This window comes from Oncorhynchus nerka, linkage group LG8 (assembly GCF_034236695.1).
Source record: "Oncorhynchus nerka isolate Pitt River linkage group LG8, Oner_Uvic_2.0, whole genome shotgun sequence".
In the NCBI taxonomy this organism is placed as follows: Eukaryota; Metazoa; Chordata; class Actinopteri; order Salmoniformes; family Salmonidae; genus Oncorhynchus; species Oncorhynchus nerka.
This window is the reverse complement of record NC_088403.1, coordinates 60,439,538-60,459,319: the sequence shown is the minus strand read 5'-3', so window position 1 is coordinate 60,459,319 and position 19,782 is coordinate 60,439,538. Positions and strand designations below refer to the sequence as shown.

Sequence of the window (19,782 nt, the reverse complement as noted above, 5' to 3'; positions counted from 1 at the left end):
AACCTAAAATTAGATCAAGTGAACCTGAATTTAAAAAATTCAAATAAACATCTTTATACTTATTTTATCTATTTACAGTGGGGCAGAAAAGTATTTAGTCAGCCACCAATTGTGCAAGTTCTCCCACTTAAAAAGATGAGAGAGGCCTGTAATTTTCATCTTAGGTACACTTCAACTATGACAGACAAAATGAGGGGAAAAATCCAGAAAATCACACTGTAGAATTTTTAATGAATTTATTTGCAAATTATGGTGGAAAATAAGTATTTACAACAACCAAGTCAAGAAAATTATCAAGAAAAACATCTCACGATAAAAAACTATTAATGTTTATACTTAAACAATTTACTTCATAAAACACATGTAATTAGGTTCAGAAAATACATCCCAGTACAGAAAATTAATATAACTAAAAAGATAAATATTAGAACATTTAACATAATTAGAGTTCTCTCTTTGTCATCATCCTCTTCATCTTCTTCTCCTCTTCTTTCTTGGGAGACCCCTCTTCCTCCTTGTGGAAGACCTTCCCATCAGGCTGCTTTTTCCATGTCACTTTGGTGTCTGCAGGTAACCCCTGCTCCTTCAGCTTGTTCCTTATCTGGAGAAACACAAAGACACACAGAGACACACGTTTACACCATCTATTGAATCTTGTCTATATCGGTTGGTCATGGCCCATCCATATATTTATATGTACATATTCGTATTCCATCCCTTTACTTAGATATGTGTGTATTAGGTAGTTGTTGTGGAATGGTTAGATTAGTTGTTCGATATCGTTGCACTGTCAGAAATAGAAGCACAAGCATTTCACACACTCGCAATAACATCTGCTAACCATGTGTATGTGACCAATAGCATCTGCTAACCATGTGTATGTGACCAATAGCATCTGCTAACCATGTGTATGTGACCAATATCATCTGCTAACCATGTGTTTATGACCAATAGCATCTGCTAACCATGTGTATGTGACCAATAACATCTGCTAACCATGTGTTTGTGACCAATAGCATCTGCTAACCATCTGTATGTGACCAATATCATCTGCTAACCATGTGTATGTGACCAATAACATCTGCTAACCATGTGTATGTGACCAATAACATCTGCTAACCACATGTATGTGACCAATAACATCTGCTAACCATGTGTATGTGACCAATAGCATTTGCTAACCATGTGTATGTGACCAATAACATTTGCTAATTAACATCTGCTAACCACATGTATGTGACCAATAACATCTGCTAACCATGTGTATGTGACCAATAGCATCTGCTAACCATGTGTATGTCACCAATAACATCTGCTAACCACATGTATGTGACCAATAACATCTGCTAACCATGTGTATGTGACCAATAGCATCTGCTAACCATGTGTATGTGACCAATAACATTTGCTAATTAACATCTGCTAACCATATGTATGTGACCAATAACATCTGCTAACCATGTGTATGTGACCAATAACATCTGCTAACCACATGTATGTGACCAATAACATTTGCTAATTAACATCTGCTAACCACATGTATGTGACCAATAACATCTGCTAACCATGTGTATCTGACCAATAGCATCTGCTAACCATGTGTATGTGACCAATAACATCTGCTAACCATGTGTATGTGACCAATAGCATCTTCTAACCATGTGTATGTGACCAATAGCATCTGCTAACCATGTGTATGTGACCAATAGCATCTGCTAACCATGTGTATGTGACCAATAGCATCTGCTAGCCATGTGTTTGTGACCAATATCATCTGCTAACCATGTGTATGTGACCAATAGCATCTGCTAACCATGTGTATGCGACCAATATCATCTGCTAACCATGTGTATGTGACCAATAGCATCTGCTAACCACGTGTTTGTGAAAAATGAGATTTGATTTGAATATTTCACTCTGTATTAGTCATGTGTTTTTGGATATCTTTTGGATAACTGTCTCTGAGAAACGTGGGGTCACGGCCAGGATAGAAGGTCGTCCACAAATATATATATATATTTTTTTTATTTGACCTTTATTTAACTAGGCAAATTCTTATTTTCAATAACGGCCTAGGAACAGTGGGTTAACTGCCTGTTCAGGGGCAGAACGACAGATTTGTACCTTGTCAGCTCGGGGGTTTGAACATGCAACATTCCGGTTACTAGTCCAACACTCTAACCACTAGGCTACCCTGCCGCCCCGGCAGAGAGGAGGCCATCCACAACAGACTAGATCCCAGACCAGAGAGGAGGCCATCCACAACAGACTAGATCCCAGACCAGAGGGGAGGACATCCACAACAGACTAGGACCCAGACCAGAGAGTAGGTCATCCACAACAGACTAGGACCCAGACCAGAGAAGAGGTCATCCACAACACACTAGGACCCAGATCAGAGAAGAGGTCTATACCGTTTGTATCATTACTGAGTTGGTTCTTCATGAACAGGGGGAAACTCACCTCTTGTAAGATGGAGTCCTGAACAGCAGGATCGCTGATATTCAGATGTTGATCCTTTGGGGTCATCTTCATTCTCACCACCTGTCTCTTCAGTTGAGGTTTCTCAGGGGTCTCCACAGCTGAGTCTACAAGATAATACAATCCCACAATGACAGTAGTGAATCATGGGGGCAACATTAGAGTTCTCTTGTCAACAAAATATTATTTAGATAAGGAGGAATATTTTGTAATATACCACAGCAGATGAAAGGATAGTTGTTGTCACAGGGCACATTTATCCATTTAGAATAATAATCAGAAGAAGGATCAGAAGACACCAGAGTGCAGTTGTATCCCTGATCTGTTGAAGGCCATCCTGACTGCCAGTTTCTGAATGAGGAGTCACTCTGGTCTGACCATCTCCAGGAGTCTTGAAACAGACCGATCCACACAGGAAGTCCCCTCAGTGATATCTTCTTCTCTATCTCTGTGTTCTCTGTCTGGTTCCTCACACTGACCAGGTCTGTGTGATGCTGTCTGCAGTAACTCTGAGCATCTATCCAGGCCTTGTTCTCCTGAATTAAGACGTATGTTAGGTTGGTGTCTTGTTTTCCTGCAAGTCAAATGTAATAATCAATACAAATATCCAATGAAACATCATCTAATGATCATCTATAGTAAATGTTCTGATTGATTTGATAACAAATCAATAACTGATTAACAACTTAAAGCTCTCATGAGTCAATGTTTCATCTCAATGGCAGCCCCAGCACTTAGAACAGGCTTCATCATTAGTATGTAAACACTCACCATCATAACAGATGAAGTGATGCTGGTCATCACAGGAGGTGTTGTTCCACAGACCAGCTGTACTCATTAAAACACAGTTGCCATTTTGGGGCGTCCCAGTGTCCCAGTTTCTGAACTCAGTTTCCCCCTCTCTGTAGAAACGTCTGTCTGCCAGAGACCAGTTCCACTTCATCGAGTCTCCCTTCTTCAGTCCAATCCAGAACCAACCATCAAAACTGACACTGGTAATCAGCCTGTTCTGGTCCTCCATGTCATCTACTGTAGCCAGATCAGTGTAATGTGCTCTGCAGTAACTCTGGGCATCAGTCCAGTTCATATTGTTGGTAATGAGGTGATACTGATGAAGACATGAGGAAGGTGTGTAGAATCCTGTGAACAGAAAAATTAGGTACACCTTCTCAACCCTGACCTTATTATCTATGAATTTGTTCACATGCAGTACACACTGGTGTGCAAACACACACACACACACACACACACACATCCATAAACACAGTTTGTAGAGCATGGTGCATCCATAAACACACAGCATACATGACCACACTTGTCCAGCGTGGGTGTTCAATGTGCATTTGTTGGGTTGGTGAGGGATCGTTGAGGGGCGGTAGACTACCTTGGGTGTACAATTTTCAAATAAATCATTATTTATTCTGCAGTTATTCTATTGCTATTATTTCTGTTAGCAATGCAATGTACAGTGCATGTTAATATTATCTTCTGATTATAATTATGTTTGTATCTATTATCTTTCTAAATGTAAGGATGTTTATCTAGCTGTCTGATAACACATTCTGATTGAATGGCTTGTCCTGCACTTTATAAAATCCCAGGGTGCATTGAGTGAATGTTGGAAAAAGATCTTGATTCCTTTCTAAACATAGAAGTGTGAATGCAAAGTGGACTCTATCCACAAAATAGGTGAAGTGAACTAGCAAAGAGTTGAGTCGTCCTTCAGAGCCAGGGGCAGAGTGAATACAAAGAGAACAGAGTTCTGTTGCTCTTTCTACCAGAGTTCACTTTAAACAGAACTGAGATCAGTTCTTTTTAACAGGACCATATGTGAAAACACTTTACAGAAATTAGGGCTCATAAATATTACAATTGATTCATTACTTTAGCAATTAAATTAATACCTGTACATAAGAGAAACAACTGATAAATTACCATGAGGTGGTCAATACACTCAGGACCTTTTTTCACGTTATTTGTAACTTATTTCGTACATAATGTTTCTGCAACAGTATCTTACAGCAAAAAAATACCTTCTGGATTTCAGGACAGCGATCACTCACCTCGGATTAGACAAAGATGTTTTCTTCAACAAGCAGAACACACAGGACATTCTCCGAACACCCGACAAGGCCAACATCCCAGTTATTTGCAAGAGGAAGAGACGCAGGTACAGAGGACACAGTTGGATGCCTCGTACGGATCCGCAGAAGGCGAGTGGTAAAGCTAATGTTACCGTCAATATTGCCCGCCAACGTGCAACCATTGGACAATAAATTAGACGAGGTACGATCACGAATAGCCTACCAACGGGACATCAAAAACTGTAACATCCTATGTTTCACGGAATCGTGGCTGAATGATGATATGGATATTCAGCTAGAAGGATATACGCTGCACCGGCAAGATAGAACAGCACACTCCGGTAAGACGAGGAGGTGCGGTCTGTTTATATTTGTAAAGAACAGCTGGTGCACGAAATCTAAGGAAGTCTCAAATTTTGCTTGCCTGAAGTAGAGTATATTGTGATAAATTGCAGACCACTCTACTTGCCTAGAGAGTTTTCAGCTATACTTTTAGTGGCTGTTTATTTACCACCACAGAAGGATGCTGGCATTAAGACCGCACTCAGTCAGTTATTTAAGGAAATAAGCTAACAGGAAACCACTCACCCAGAGGCGGCGCTCCTATTGGCCGGAGGCGTTAATGCAGGGAAACTAAAACCAGTTCTACCTCATTTCTATCAACATGTTAAATGTGCAACCAGAGGGAAAACAATTCTGGATCACCTGTACTACACACACAGAGACATGTACAAAGCTCTCCCTCGCCTTCCATTTGGTAAATCCAACCACAACTCTATACTCCTGATTCCTGCTTACAAGCACAAATTAAAGAATTATGTACCAGTGACTCGGTCTATAAAAAGGTGGTCAGATGAAGCAGATGCTAAACTAAAGGACTGTTTTGCTATCACAGACTGGAAAATGTTCCCTTGGATTCTTCCAATGGCATTGAGGAGTACACCACATCAGTCACTGGCTTTATCAATAAGGGCATCGAGGACGTCGTCCCCACAGTGACTGTACGTACATACCCCAACCAGAAGCCATGGATTACAGGCAACATTTGCACTGAGCTAAAGGGTAGAGCTGCAGCTTTCAAGATGCGGGACTTTAACCCGGAAGCTTATAAGAAATCCTGCTATGCCCTGCGACAAACCATCAAACAGGTAAAGCATCAATACAGGTCTAAGATTAAATGGTACTAGACTGGCTCCGACGCTCGTCTTATGTGACAGGGTTTGCAAATTTTTACAGACTACAAAGGGAAGCACAGCCACTAGCTGCCCAGTGACTAAAGCCTACCAGATGAGCTACATCACTTCTATGCTCGCTTCGAGGCAAGGAACAATGAGGCATGCATGAGATCATCAGCTGTTCCGGACGACTGCGTGATCACGCTCTCCGTAGCCGATGTAGGAAAGACCTTTTAACAGGTCAACATTCACAAGGCTGCGCTGCTAGACGGATTACCAGGATGTGTGCTCCGGGCATGTGCTGACCAACTGGCAGGTGTCTTCACTGACATTTTCAACATGTCCCTGATTGAGTCTATAATACCAACATGTTTCAAGCAGACCACCATAGTCCCTGTGCCCACAAACATGAAGGCAACCTGCCTAAATGACTACAGACCCGTAGCACTCACGTCTGTAGACATGAATTGCTTTGAAAGGCTGGAAATGGCTCACATCAACACCATTATCCCAGAAACCCTAGACCCACTCCAATTTGCATACCGCCCAAACAGATCCACAGATGATGCAATCTCTCTTGCACTCCACACTGCCCTTACCCACCTGAACAAAAGGAACATTTATGTGAGAATGCTATTCATTGACTACAGCAACACAATAGTACCCTCAAAGTGCACCACTAAGCTAAGGATCCTGGGACTAAACACCTCCCTCTGCAACTGGATCCTAGACTTCTTGACGGGACGCCCCCAGGTGGTGAGTGTAGGTAGCAACACATCTGCCACGCTGATCCTCAACACTGGAGCCCCCCAGGGTTGCGTGCTCAGTCCACTCCTGTTCTCCCTGTTCACCCACGACTGCATGGCCAGGCACGACTCCAACACCATAAGTCTGCTGATGACACAAAAGTGGTAGGCCTGATCACTGACAACGACGAGACAGCCTATAGGGAGAAGCCAGAGACCTGGCAGGGTGGTGCCAGAATAACAACCTGTCCCTCAACGTAACCAAAACTAAGGAGATGATTGTGGACTACAGGAAAAGGAGGACGGAGCACGCCCACATGCTCATCGTCGGGGCTGTAGTGGAGCAGGTTGAGAGCTTCAAGTTCCTTGGTGTCCACATCACCAACAAACTAGAATGGTCCAAACACACTAAGACAGTTGTGAAGAGGGCACGACAAAACCTATTCTGCCTCAGGAAACTAAAAAGATTTGGCATGGGCCCTCAGATCCTCAAAAGGTTCTACAGCTGCAACATCGAGAGCATTCTGACTAGTTGCATCACTGCCTGGTATGGCAACTGCTCGGCCTCCGACTGCAAGGCACTACAGAAGGTAGTGCGTACGGCCCAGTGCATCACTGGGGCTAAGTTGCCTGCCATCCAGGACCTCTACACGAGGCGATGTCCGAGGAAGGCCCTAAAAGTTTTCAAAGACCCCAGCCACCCCAGTCATAGACTGTTCACTCTACTATCACATTGCAAAAGGTACCAGAGTGCCAAGTCTAGGACAAAAAGGTTTCTCAATAGTTTCTACCCCCAAGCCATAAGACTCCTGAACAAGTAATCAAAAGGCTACCCAGACTATTTGCATTGTGCCCCCCAACCCCCCCAACCCCCAACCCCCCTTTTACACTGCTGCTATATTCTCTGTTTTATCATATATGCATAGTCACTTTAACTATACATTCATGTACATACTACCTCAATTGGCCCGGCCAACCAGTGCCCCCGCATATTCGCTAACAGGGCTATCTGCATTGTGTCCCTCCACCCACCACCCGCCCACCCCTCTTTTACGCTACGGCTACTCTCTGTTCATCATATTTGCATGGTCTCTATAACAATATCTACATGTACATACTACCTAAATCAGCCCGACTGACCGGTGCCTGTATGTAGCCTCGCTACTGAATATAGCCTCGCTACTGTTATAGCCTCGCTACTGTATATAGCCTCTCTACTGTATATAGCCTCTCTACTGCATATAGCCTCTCTACTGTATATAGCCTCGCTACTGTATATAGCCGCGCTACTGTATATAGTCTCTCTACTGTATATAGCCTCTCTACTGTATATAGCCTCTCTACTGTATATAACCGCGCTACTGTATATAGCCTCTCTACTGTATATGGCCTCTCTACTGTATATAGCCTCTCTACTGTATATAGCCTCTCTACTGCATATAGCCTCTCTACTGCATATAGCCTCGCTACTGTATATAGCCTCTCTTCTGTATATAGCCTCTCTACTGTATATAGCCTCTCTACTGTATATAGCCTCTCTACTGTATATAGCCTCTCTTCTGTATGTAGCCTCTCTACTATATATGGCCTCTCTACTGTATATAGCCTCTACTGTATATAGCCTCACTACTGTATATAGCCTCTCTACTGTATATAGCCTCTACTGTATATAGCCTCTCTACTGTATATAGCCTCTCTACTGTATATAGCCTCGCTACAGTATATAGCCTCACTACTGTATATAGCCTCTACTGTATATAACCTCTCTACAGTATATAGTCTCGCTACTGTTATTTTTCACTGTCTTTTCACTGTTGTTTTTATTTCTTTACTTACCTATGTTTCACCTAATACCATTCTTTGCACTATTGGTTAGAGCCTGTAAGCATTTCACTGTAAGGTCTAAACATGTTGTATTTGGCGCACGTGACAAATTAACTTTGATTTGATATAATTATTTCAGGAACTGTGAAGGCTGTCCTCACCAGATATGAGCTGCCAACACTGGGCAACACTGGGCCACGCTGGGCAACACTGGGCAAATGTCTTGGATGTGATATGGAGCCGATTAGCAAGAACACATCGGCCCAATGTGGGCATGTTTGCTGGGACACACACACAGTAAACTGACCTGAGATTAGCAGGGTGAGATACAACAACGTTTCCATCACTGTGAAATTCAAAGGATATATGATTCAATGCACTTCAAGGTTGCAACACTTTACCAACACAAACTGTCTTTCTCCTTCTTTACTGATATGACCTGACAGGACAGGTGGAGATAATGCTCCCCACATAGAGGGTTATCACCTTTTCAGAGACAGGAACAATCAGTGATTGTTAGGTTAGGTTTCTAAAGTATTGGAAGTGGGTAGGGATGAAAAACCTCAACATTACATTTCCAGAGAGTAAGAACACATGGTGGATTATTCTACACTGGAACCTTCAAAACTAGGAATAAAAAAAGTATCTAATAAATATTATACACATTTCTCTACAATGAAATATGTATGAAAAATGAAATATCTACAATCACAAATGGCCTCACCTGTTGTTTGAAGAAAACTCTCTTACTCTCGCTCTGTCTCTCTCTGTCTGTCTCTCTATCTCTCTCTCGCTATCCAACTCTCTCCCCTTTCTCTCTGTCTCTCCTACTGTGTGTCTGTCATCACGTTTGTCCCTTTTTAAACATGACACTGCTCCTCATTTGCTAGAATTTGTTATTCATCTCTAAACAAACAAAACTGGGATGTGACATTTATCCCACAGGAAAAGGGGTTGGACAGAGCCAGAGAAGGAAATTGCCTCATTGTTCTGAAAATGAAAGGGTTGAGTAATTTCAAGAATTGTTCAGGTCAGTGAGGCCTGAATTGAGAGTGATACAAGGTATCAAGAGAGTTCCAGAAGGACGATGGCCCAAGTCAACACCAATACTTCCCACAAGTTGTGTCAAGTAGGCTGGTCGTGGGTTTCTACTCTAAATAGATCGTTCCATCTAATCCCTCATGATCAATTGGATTGATATCTGCTGACTGGTAAATGACTGTTAACTGTCATGGAGAGAGCAGGTGGTCCTGATGTCTTGTACACTCAGTGTCTAGATAAATACCTCCAGCATTGGGTGCTCTGCACTCCCTCTCCTCTTTCATTGGGTGCTCTGCCCTCACTCTCCTCTTTCATTGGGTGCTCTGCCCTCCCTCTCCTCTGTTATTAGGTGCTGTGAACTCCCTCTCCTCTGTCATTGGGTGCTGTGAACTCGCTCTCCTCTGTCATTGGGTGCTCTGCCCTCCCTCTCCTCTGTTATTAGGTGCTGTGAACTCCCTCTCCTCTGTCATTGGGTGCTCTGCTCTCCCTCTCCTCTGTCATTGGGTGCTGTGAACTCCCTCTCCTCTGTCATTGGGTGCTGTGAACTCCCTCTCCTCTTTCATTGGGTGCTCTGCTCTCCCTCTCCTCTGTCATTGGGTGCTGTGAACTCCCTCTCCTCTGTCATTGGGTGCTCTGCTCTCCCTCTCCTCTTTCATTGGGTGCTCTGCCCTCCCTCTCCTCTGTCATTGGGTGCTCTGCTCTCCCTCTCCTCTGTCATTGGGTGCTCTGCCCTCCCTCTCCTCTGTCATTGGGTGCTCTGCCCTCCCTCTCCTCTGTCATTGGGTGCTCTGCCCTCTGCTCAAGTTTTGAAGGAGCGTGTAATTGACATTCTCATTTCAGGAATGTCCACCAGAGCTGTTACCAGAGAATTTAATGTTAATTTATCTACCATAAGCTGCCTCCAACATCGTTTTAGAGATTTTAGCAGTACGTCCAACCGGCCTCACAACCTCAGACACTATGTAGTGTGTGGTGTGGACTAGTGGTTTGCAGCGTTGTGAACAGAGTGCCCAATGGTGCAGGTAGGGTTATGGTATGGACAGGCATAATGAGTGCATAAAAATACTGTGACTAGGTCCTAAGGACAATCTGTGACTAACAGCTATCTGTGACTAACAGTAATCTGTGACTAACATGTATCTGTGACTAACAGTTATCTGTGACTAACAGTTATCTGTGACTAACAGTTATCTGTGACTAACAGTTGTCTGTGACTAACAGTTATCTGTGACTAACAGTTATCTGTGGATAACAGTGGCATGTCTGTATTCCCGGTCATGTGAAATCCATAGATTAGGGCCTAATTAATTTATGTTCAGTGCATTTGGGAAAAGAATTAAGACATCTTCACTTTTTCCACATTTTGTTATGTTACATCCTCATTCTAAAATTGTTTTTTTTAATCCTCATCAATCGACACACAAAACCCCTCAGTGTCAAAGGAAAAACAGGTTTTTACAAATGTCTACAAATGTATAAACCCAAAACATTTAAAGAATACCTTATTTACAAATTATTTATTTCTATTCAGACCCTTTGCTATATGACTCGAAACTGAGCTCAGGTCAATCCTGTTTCAATTGACCATCCTTGATGTTTCTACTACAGTTCTTGATTGGAGTTCAACTGTGGTAACCTCAATTGATTGGACATGATTTGGAAAGGCACACACCTGTCTATATAAGGTACAGCAGTTGACAATGCATGTCAGAGTAAAAAACAGGTCATGGGGTTGAAGGAATAATCCGTAGAGCTCTGAGACAGGATTATCTCGAGGCACAGATCTGGGAAAGGGTACTAAAATATTTATGCAGCATGTAACTTCTCTAGGGTAGGGTGCAGCATTGGGAATTTTGGAAGAAAAGCGTGCCCAACTTAAACTGCCTGCTACTCTGCCATGAAAGCTAGAAAATGCATATAATTAGTAGATTTGGATAGAAAACACTCTGAAGTTTCTAAAACTATTTGAATGATGTCTGTGAGTATAACAGAACTCATATGGCAGGCAAAAACCTGAGACACAATCCAACCAGGAAATGGGAAATCTGAGGTTTGTTGTTTTTCGACTCTTACCCAATCGAATCCACAGTGTCTATGGGGTCATGTTGCACTTCCTAAGGCTTCCACTAGATGTCAACAGTCTTTAGAAACTTGTTTGATGCTTCAACTGTGAAGTGTGGCCGAATGAGAGGGGAATGAGTCAGGGGTCTGCCAGCAGCCACGAGCTCAGTCTCGCGCGTTCACGTGAGAGCGACCTGCATTCCATTGCATTTCTGAAGACAAAGGAATTCTCCGGTTGGAACATTATTGAAGATTTATGTTTAAAACATCCTAAAAATTGATTCTATACATCGTTTGACATGTTTCTAAGGACTGTAACGGAACTTTTGGACATTTCGTCTGCAACTAGTGAACGCGCTTCGTGACATTGGATTTGTTTACAAAACGTGCTAACAAAAGTAGCTATTTGGACACAAATGATGAACATTATCAAACAAAACAAACATTTATTGTGGAACTGGGATTCCTGGGAGTGCATTCTGATGAAGATCATCAAAGGTAAGTGAATATTTTTAATGCTATTTCTGACTAATGTTGACTCCAACATGGAGGATATCAATTTGGCTTGATTTGTCGTCTGAGCACCGTACTCAGATTATTGCATGGTTTGCAAGTTTTTTTAAAATCTGACACAGCGGTTGCATTAAGGAGAAATATGTCTTTAATTCTGTGAATAACACTTATATCGTTTATCAATGTTTATTATGAGTATTTTTGTGAATTGATGTGGCTCTCTGCAAAATCATGTTTTGGAACTACTGAACATAATGCGCCAAAGTAAACTCCGATTTTTGGATATAAATATGAACATTACCGAACAAAACATACACGTATTGTGTACCATGAAGTCCTATGAGTGTCATCTGATGAAGATCATCAAAGGTTAGTGATTCATTTGATCTATATTTCTGATTTTTGTGACTCCTCTCTTTGGCTGGAAAAATGGCTGTGTTTTTCTGTGACTTGGCTCTGACCTAACATAATCGCTTGGTTTGTTTTCGTCGTAAAGCCTTTTTGAAATCGGACACTGTGGCTGGATTTACAAAAAGTGTATCTTTAAAATTGTGTAAAATACATGTATGTTTGAGGAATTTTAGTTATGGAATTTCGGTTGTTTTGAATTTGGCGCCCTGCAGTTTCACTGGCTGTTGACAGGTGGAACGCTACCGTCCCACATACCGTAGAGAGGTTAAAGGTCCCCAAGAACACTGTGGCCTCATGGAAGAAATTTAGAACCACCAAGACACTTCCTAGAGCTTGCCGCCGGGCAAAACTGAGCAATCGGGGGAGAAGGGCCTTGGTTAGGGAGGTGACCAAGAACCCGATGGTTACTCTGACAGAGCTCTAGGGGTCCTCTGTGGAAATGGGGAAGGACAACCATCCAGAAGGACAACCATCTCAGCAGGACTCCACCAGTCAGGCCAATGCGGTAGAGTGGCCAGACGGAAGCCACTCCTCTGTAAAAGGCACATGACAGCATGCTTGAAGTTTGCCAAAAGGCAGATGAAGACTCTCAGACAATGAGAAAAAAGATTCTCTGGTCTTAAGAAACCAAGATTGAGCTCTTTGGCTTGAATGCCAACCGTCACGTCTGGAGGAAACCTGGCACCATAACAATGGGTGAAGCATGGTGGTGGCAGCATCATGCTGTGGGGATGTTTTTCAATGGCAGGGACTGTGAGAGACTAGTCAGGATCGAGGGAAAGATGAGCCGAGAAAAGTACAGAGAGATCCTTTTTAATGAAAACCTGCTCCAGAGCTCTCAAGACGTCAGACTGGGGCGAAAGTTCACCTTCCAACAGGTCTAAGCAGACAGCCAAGACAATGCAGGAGTGGCTTCGGGACAAGTCTCTGAATATCCTAGAGTGGCCCAGCCAGATGCCGGACTTCAAACCGATCAAACATCTATGGAGAGACTTGAAATATTTGTGCAGCGACGCTTCCGTCCAACCTGACAGAGCTTTTAGAGGATCTGCAGAGAAGAATGGGCGAATCTCCCCAAATACAGGTGTGCCAAGCTTGTAGCGTCAATTCCAAGAAGACTCGAGGCTGTAATCACTACTAAGGGTGCTTCAACAAAGTACTGAATAAAGTGTCCGAATACTTATGTAAATCTAATATTTCCATTTTTATTTGTAATACATTTGCATAGAAATCTAAGAACCTGTTTATTCTTTGTCATTATGGGGTATTGTGTGTAGATTGATGAGGGAAAAAACTGTTGTGGAAAAAGTCAAGGGGTCTGAATACTTTCCCAAATTCACTGCAGACCATAATATAAAATATAATATAACCTTTCATCCAAAAGTAGTCAAGCATGCATTTTCCATATTGGTGGCCTCGGGGGAAACAAACCAACAATCCTGGCATTGAAAGCTGTCACGCCCTGACCTTAGAGAGCCGTTTTATTTCTAATAAAACTTTTCACTCCACATTTCATGTGGAAAGGGATGTTGTGTCTTGAATGGGGGGGAAACCACAATGGTCCCTTCCAACTCTCGCTCACACTTGCTCTAAATCTAGCTATAACCTATATGTTTCTCATTCAGAGACAGCTGTCTATCATTGTCTCTGATTGGGAATCATACTTAGGTAGCCCTTTTTCCCTCCTTTCAGTGTGGGTAGTTTACTTTGTTAGAGGCAGTATAGCCAAAGTCAAGCTTCACGGTTGTTTCTTCGTTTTTGTTTGTTGCACCTCCACAGCCCAGTGTATCCTGTGCCTGCTCCCAGAGCCAGGCCTCCTGTGTGTCTCTCCACTCCAGTGATGATCCATGGCACGAAGCCTCCAGTGATGATCCATGGCACGAAGCCTCCAGTGATGATCCATGGCAAGAAGCCTCCAGTGATGATCCACGACACGAAGCCTCCGGCGACGGCCTCCAGTCCAGGGCCCGCAGCGAGGGTGCCCAGTCCGGGGCCGCGAGAGGGTCCCCAGTCTGGGGTCGGCGGTTAGGGTCCCCACACCAGAGACGTCACCAAGCGGGGTGAGCCAGAGGTGGAGTGGGGTCTATGTCCCGCACCAGAGCCGCCACCGCGGATAGATGCCCACCCAGACCCTCCCCTATAGGTTCAGGTTATGTGGCCGGAGTCCGCACCTTTGGGGGGTGGGGGGTACTATCACGCCCTGACCTTAGAGAGACGTTTTATTTCTCTATTTGTTTAGGTGAGAGTGTGATGTGGGGTGGGCATTCTATGTTTAGTTTTCTATGTTTCTTTATTTCTATGTTTTGGCCAGGTGTGGTTCTCAATCAGGGACAGCTGTCTATCGTTGTCTCTGATTGGGAATCATACTTAGGTAGCCCTTTTTCCCTCCTTTCAGTGTGGGTAGTTTACTTTGTTAGAGGCTGTATAGCCGAAGTGAAGCGTTTTGTTGGCAACATTTTAAATAAAAGGAAAATGTACACTCACCAAGCTGCACCTTTGTCTACTTCTTTCGACGGCCGTGACAAAAGCACGATGCTCTACAAACTGAGCCACACAGCACCACAACACACATGAGAGTTGGCAAGATGCCACAAACAGATCTGAGACCAGGTTCATTACTGTCACATAATGTCACATCATTGTGTGTTCCAGGAAATATCCTGGGTTTGGTTGATGTGGTAAAGTTCCCCTCTGTCTGGTTTGAGGAAGTTATGCAAAATGTAACTAAAGCTCTGGTCAGCAGGACATGGTTCTAACTGGTACCAGTGTATCAGAGTCCTGAAGAGAGGAGTTGATTACACATTATATCTAGATGTCTTTATCATCAAGGTAAAATGTAACTAAAGCTCTGGTCAGCAGGACATGGTTCTAACTGATACCAGTGTATCAGAGTCCTGAAGAGAGGAGTTGATTACACATTATGTCTAGATGTCTTTATCATCAAGGAAAAATGTAACTAAAGCTCTGGTCAGCAGGACATGGTTCTAACTGATACCAGTGTATCAGAGTCCTGAAGAGAGGAGTTGATTACACATTATGTTGATGTCTTTATCATCAAGGAAAAATTAGCTCTGGTCAGCAGGACATGTAACTGATTATCAGTCCTGAAGAAGTAGTTGATTAAAATGTCTAGATGTCTTTATCATCAAGGTAAAAATCAAATAAACATTAAAATAATATTATGTTGAAACTTGAAGAATCACAACTCTAGACCGATACTGTCAATCTGCAACAGGTATTTACTTGATCATCAGAAAATACATCTTCATTTACCAATAAAAAACATGCTGAGACTACATTGGCTATGCAGTATGTAAACTGTGGTCTAAATACATTTCAATTAAAGAAAGTTACATTCCAATTAGAAAAACACATTGATACTCACAGTGCTGTGAAAAAGTATTTGCCCCCTTTCTGATATTCTCTATTTTTGCAAAATTTTAATACTGAATGTTATTAGATCTTCAACCAAAACCTAAAATTAGATAAAGTGAACCTGAGTTTGCAAAATAACAAACCATATTTATACTTATTTTGTCTATTTAATTAACAAAGTTATGCAACACCCAACTCCCCTGTGTGAAAAAGTAATTGCCCCTTTACACTCAATAACTGGTTGTTCCACCTTTAGCTCTAATGACTACAACCAAACACTTCCTGTAGTTGTTGATCAGTCTCTCACATTGCTGTGGAGGAATTTTGTCCCACTCTTCCACGCAGAACTGCTGTAACTCAGCAAAGCATCCTCAAACCATCACACTACCACCACCATGCTTGACGATTGATATGAAGTGTTTTACTGTGGAATGCAGTGTTCGGTTTTCAACAAACATAATGGGACCCATCTAGTCCAAAAAGTTGACTAAAGTTTCCGAAAAAGCACCTGGAAGCACCAGGTCACCGACCTTCCAGCCATCGCCGATCCACTTTTCATTTTCCATTGATTTTGTCTTGTCTTCCATCACACCTGGTTCCAATTCCATTAAATACTTGTTGTGTATTTAACTCTCTGTTCCCCCTCATGTCCTGGTCGGTAATTGTTTCTTGTAGTGCCTATGCATGGTATGCTGGTATTGACCAGGTTTTGTTTGACCCATGTATTGTATTGTTCTGTTGACGGAGGTTTATGTTTATTAAACACTCTCCTGTGCCTGACTTCTCTGCCGCCTGTACGCATTGCATTACACATCAAGACTCATGGAAGAAGGTTTTATCGACAGATGAGTCAAAAGTATAACTTTTTAGATGACATGGGAACCATTGCGCCTGGCAAAAACCAAACATTCATCAGTTTAGGGGATGCTTTGCTGCCTCAGAACCTGGACGACTTGCCTTAATAGAAGAAACCATGAATTCTGCTCAGTATCAGAGAATTCTACAGGAGAATGTCAGGCCATCAGTCTGTGAGCTGAAGAGAGTCATGCAGCAAGACATTGATCCAAAACACACAATCAAGTCTACATGAAAATGGTTCAAAAGCAACACATTTGAAGTTTTGGAATGACCCAGTCAATGTCCAGACCTAATGACCCCATTTGAGATGTTGTGGCAGAACTTCAAAGTTCATCCTTGAACACTCACAAATGTCACTGAGTTTAAACAGTTCTAGGTAGAAGAGTGGGCCAAAAATGCTCCACAGCGACGTGAAATACTGATCAACAACTTCAGGAAGCGCTTGGTTGGAGTCATTGCAGCTAAAGGTGTGACAACCAGTAATTGAGTGTAATGGGACAATTAATATTTTACACATGAACATTGGGTGTTACATAACTTTGTTTATGAAATAAATGAAATAAGTAGGTAATTGTTGTGTTACTTGTTCACTCAGGTTCCCTTCATCTAATATTCTGTTTTCTTTGAAGATCTGATAACATTCAGCATCTTAAATCTGTAAAAGTTGAGCAAATTAGAAAGGAGGCAAATACTCTTTCACAGCCCTGAATATCAACATAACTACAAATAACTCATTTACAGACATGATGTGTGAAATGTCTATCTTGAGAACAAACCTTGTAATAAAACAACCAAGTCAAGAAAATTATCAAGAAAAACATCTCAAGATAAACTATTAATGTTTATACTTAAACAATTTAATTAATAAAACACATTGAATTAGGTTCAGAAAATACATCCCAGTACAGATCTAAATTTAAAAAAGAGAAAAGTTAGGAGAACATTTAACATAATTAGAGTTCTCTCTTTGTCATCATCCTCTTCATCTTCTTCTCCTCCTCTTCTTTCTTGGGAGACCCCTCTTCCTCCTTGTGGAAGACCTTCCCATCAGGCTGCTTTTTCCATGTCACTTTGGTGTCTGCAGGTAACCCCTGCTCCTTCAGCTTGTTCCTTATCTGGAGAAACACACCCATACAGAGACCCACAATATTTCACTCTGTATTAGTCATTCTGAAGATCTACAACTGCCAATCCTTCCTGCTATACTGAGACGTTCTTCAATTCAACCCCTTGACTATATGAGGAGAGGAGGCTTATATTTGTCCTATTTCACACATGTACAAGTGTGTTTTAATATCCATGTGTGAATTGGAAATGTGTTTTTGGACATCCCACTCTCCCTGAGACACCCTTTGAGAGCGGGGTCACAGCCAGGGTAGAAGGTTGTCTACAAACAGACTAGGACCCAGACCAGAGAGGAGGTCATCTTCAATCAGACTAGGACGCAGACCAGAGAGGAGGTCATCTTCAATCAGACTAGGACCCAGACCAGAGAGGAGGTCATCCACAACACACTAGGACCCAGACCAGAGAGGAGGTCATCCACAACACACTAGGAACCAGACCAGAGAGGTGATACTTCCGGCGCCGACAGAGATGGCCGCCTCGCTTCACGTTCCTAGGAAACTATGCAGTTTTTTGTTTTTTACGTGTTATTTCTTACATTAATACCCCAGGTCATCTTAGGTTTCATTACATACAGTCAAGAAGAACTACTGAACATAAGAGCAGTGTCAACTCACCATCAGTACGACCAAGAATATGACTTTCGCGAAGCGGATCCTGTGTACTGCCTTTCACCCAGGACAACGGAATGGATCCCAGCCGGCGACCCAAAAACGACTTCGTAAAAGGGGGAAACGGAGCGGTCTTCTGGTCAGACTCCGGAGACGGGCACATCGTGCACCACTCCCTAGCATTCTACTCGCCAATGTCCAGTCTATTGACAACAAGGTTGATGAAATCCGAGCAAGGGTAGCATTCCAGAGGGACATCAGAGACTGTAACGTTCTTTGCTTCACGGAAACATGGCTCACTGGAGAGACGCTATCGGAATCGGTGCAGCCAGCGGGTTTCTCCACGCATCGTGCCGACAGAAACAAACATATTTCTGGTAAGAAGAGGGGCGGGGGCGTATGCTTCATGGTTAACGTGACGTGGTGTGATCATGACAACATACAGGTACTCAAGTCCTTCTGTTCACCTGATTTAGAATTCCTCACAATCAAATGTCGACCGCATTATCTTCCAAGGGAATTCTCTTCGATTATAATCACAGCCGTATATATTCCCCCCCCCAAGCAGACACATCGATGGCTCTGAACGAACTTTATTTGACTCTTTGCAAACTGGAATCCATTTATCCGGAGGCTGCATTCATTGTAGCTGGGGATTTTAACAAGGCTAATCTGAAAACAAGACTCCCTAAATTTTATCAGCATATCGATTGCGCAACCAGGGCGGGAAAAACCTTGGATCATTGCTATTCCAACTTCCGCGACGCATATAAGGCCCTGCCCCGCCCTCCTTTCGGGAAAAGCTGACCGCGACTCCATTTTGTTGATCCCTGCCTACAGACAGAAACTAAAACAAGAAGCTCCCGCGCTGAGGTCTGTTCAACGCTGGTCCGACCAATCTGATTCCACACTCCAAGACTGCTTCCATCACGTGGACTGGGATATGTTTCATATTGCGTCAGACAACAACATTGACGAATACGCTGATTCGGTGAGCGAGTTCATTAGAACGTGCGTTGAAGATGTCGTTCCCATAGCAACGATTAAAACATTCCCAAACCAGAAACCGTGGATTGATGGCAGCATTCATGTGAAACTGAAAGCCCGAACCACTGCTTTAAATCAGGGCAAGGTGACCGGAAACATGACCGAATACAAACAGTGTAACTATTCCTCCGCAAGGCAATCAAACAAGCTAAGCGTCAGTATAGAGACAAAGTAGAATCTCAATTCAATGGCTCAGACACAAGAGGTATGTGGCGGGGTCTACAGTCAATCACGGATTACAAAAAGAAAACCAGCCCCGTCACGGACCAGGATGTCTTGCTCCCTGGCAGACTAAATAACTTTTTTGCCCGCTTTGAGGACAATACAGTGCCACTGACACGGCCCGCAACTAAAACATGCGGACTCTCCTTCACTGCAGCCGACGTGAGGAAAACATTTAAACGTGTCAACCCTCGCAAGGCTGCAGGTC

At 42.9% G+C, this 19,782-nt stretch overlaps 1 protein-coding gene across 2 annotated transcripts; it reads right to left on the bottom strand.

Moving 5' to 3' along the window:
- Positions 1–258: 258 nt before the first annotated feature.
- On the bottom strand, positions 259–9,148 carry LOC115123749 (C-type mannose receptor 2-like). Of its 2 annotated transcripts, XM_065021962.1 has the most exons (6): positions 9,035–9,148; positions 8,618–8,656; positions 3,253–3,621; positions 2,699–3,055; positions 2,464–2,588; positions 259–601 (listed from the first exon to the last, which is right to left on the bottom strand). In XM_065021962.1, the coding sequence occupies exons 2-6, from the start codon at positions 8,652–8,654 to the stop codon at positions 443–445; spliced, it is 1,047 nt and encodes a 348-aa protein (XP_064878034.1). In that variant the 5' UTR covers positions 8,655–8,656; positions 9,035–9,148; the 3' UTR covers positions 259–442. The 2 variants fall into 2 exon arrangements, with proteins under 2 accessions (XP_064878034.1, XP_064878035.1); XM_065021963.1 differs by lacking the exon at positions 8,618–8,656.
- Positions 9,149–19,782: the final 10,634 nt, after the last annotated feature.

Excerpts from the sequence above, each read along its gene's own strand:
- LOC115123749 (XM_065021962.1), bottom strand. The coding sequence starts at position 8,654 with ATGGAAACGTTGTTGTATCTCACCCTGCTAATCTCAG. Across the intron at positions 3,056-3,252 it reads TCACTTCATCTGTTATGATG|GAAAACAAGACACCAACCTA; the intron begins GTGAGTGTTTAC and ends TTTGACTTGCAG. Across the intron at positions 602-2,463 it reads AGGACTCCATCTTACAAGAG|ATAAGGAACAAGCTGAAGGA; the intron begins GTGAGTTTCCCC and ends GTGTTTCTCCAG.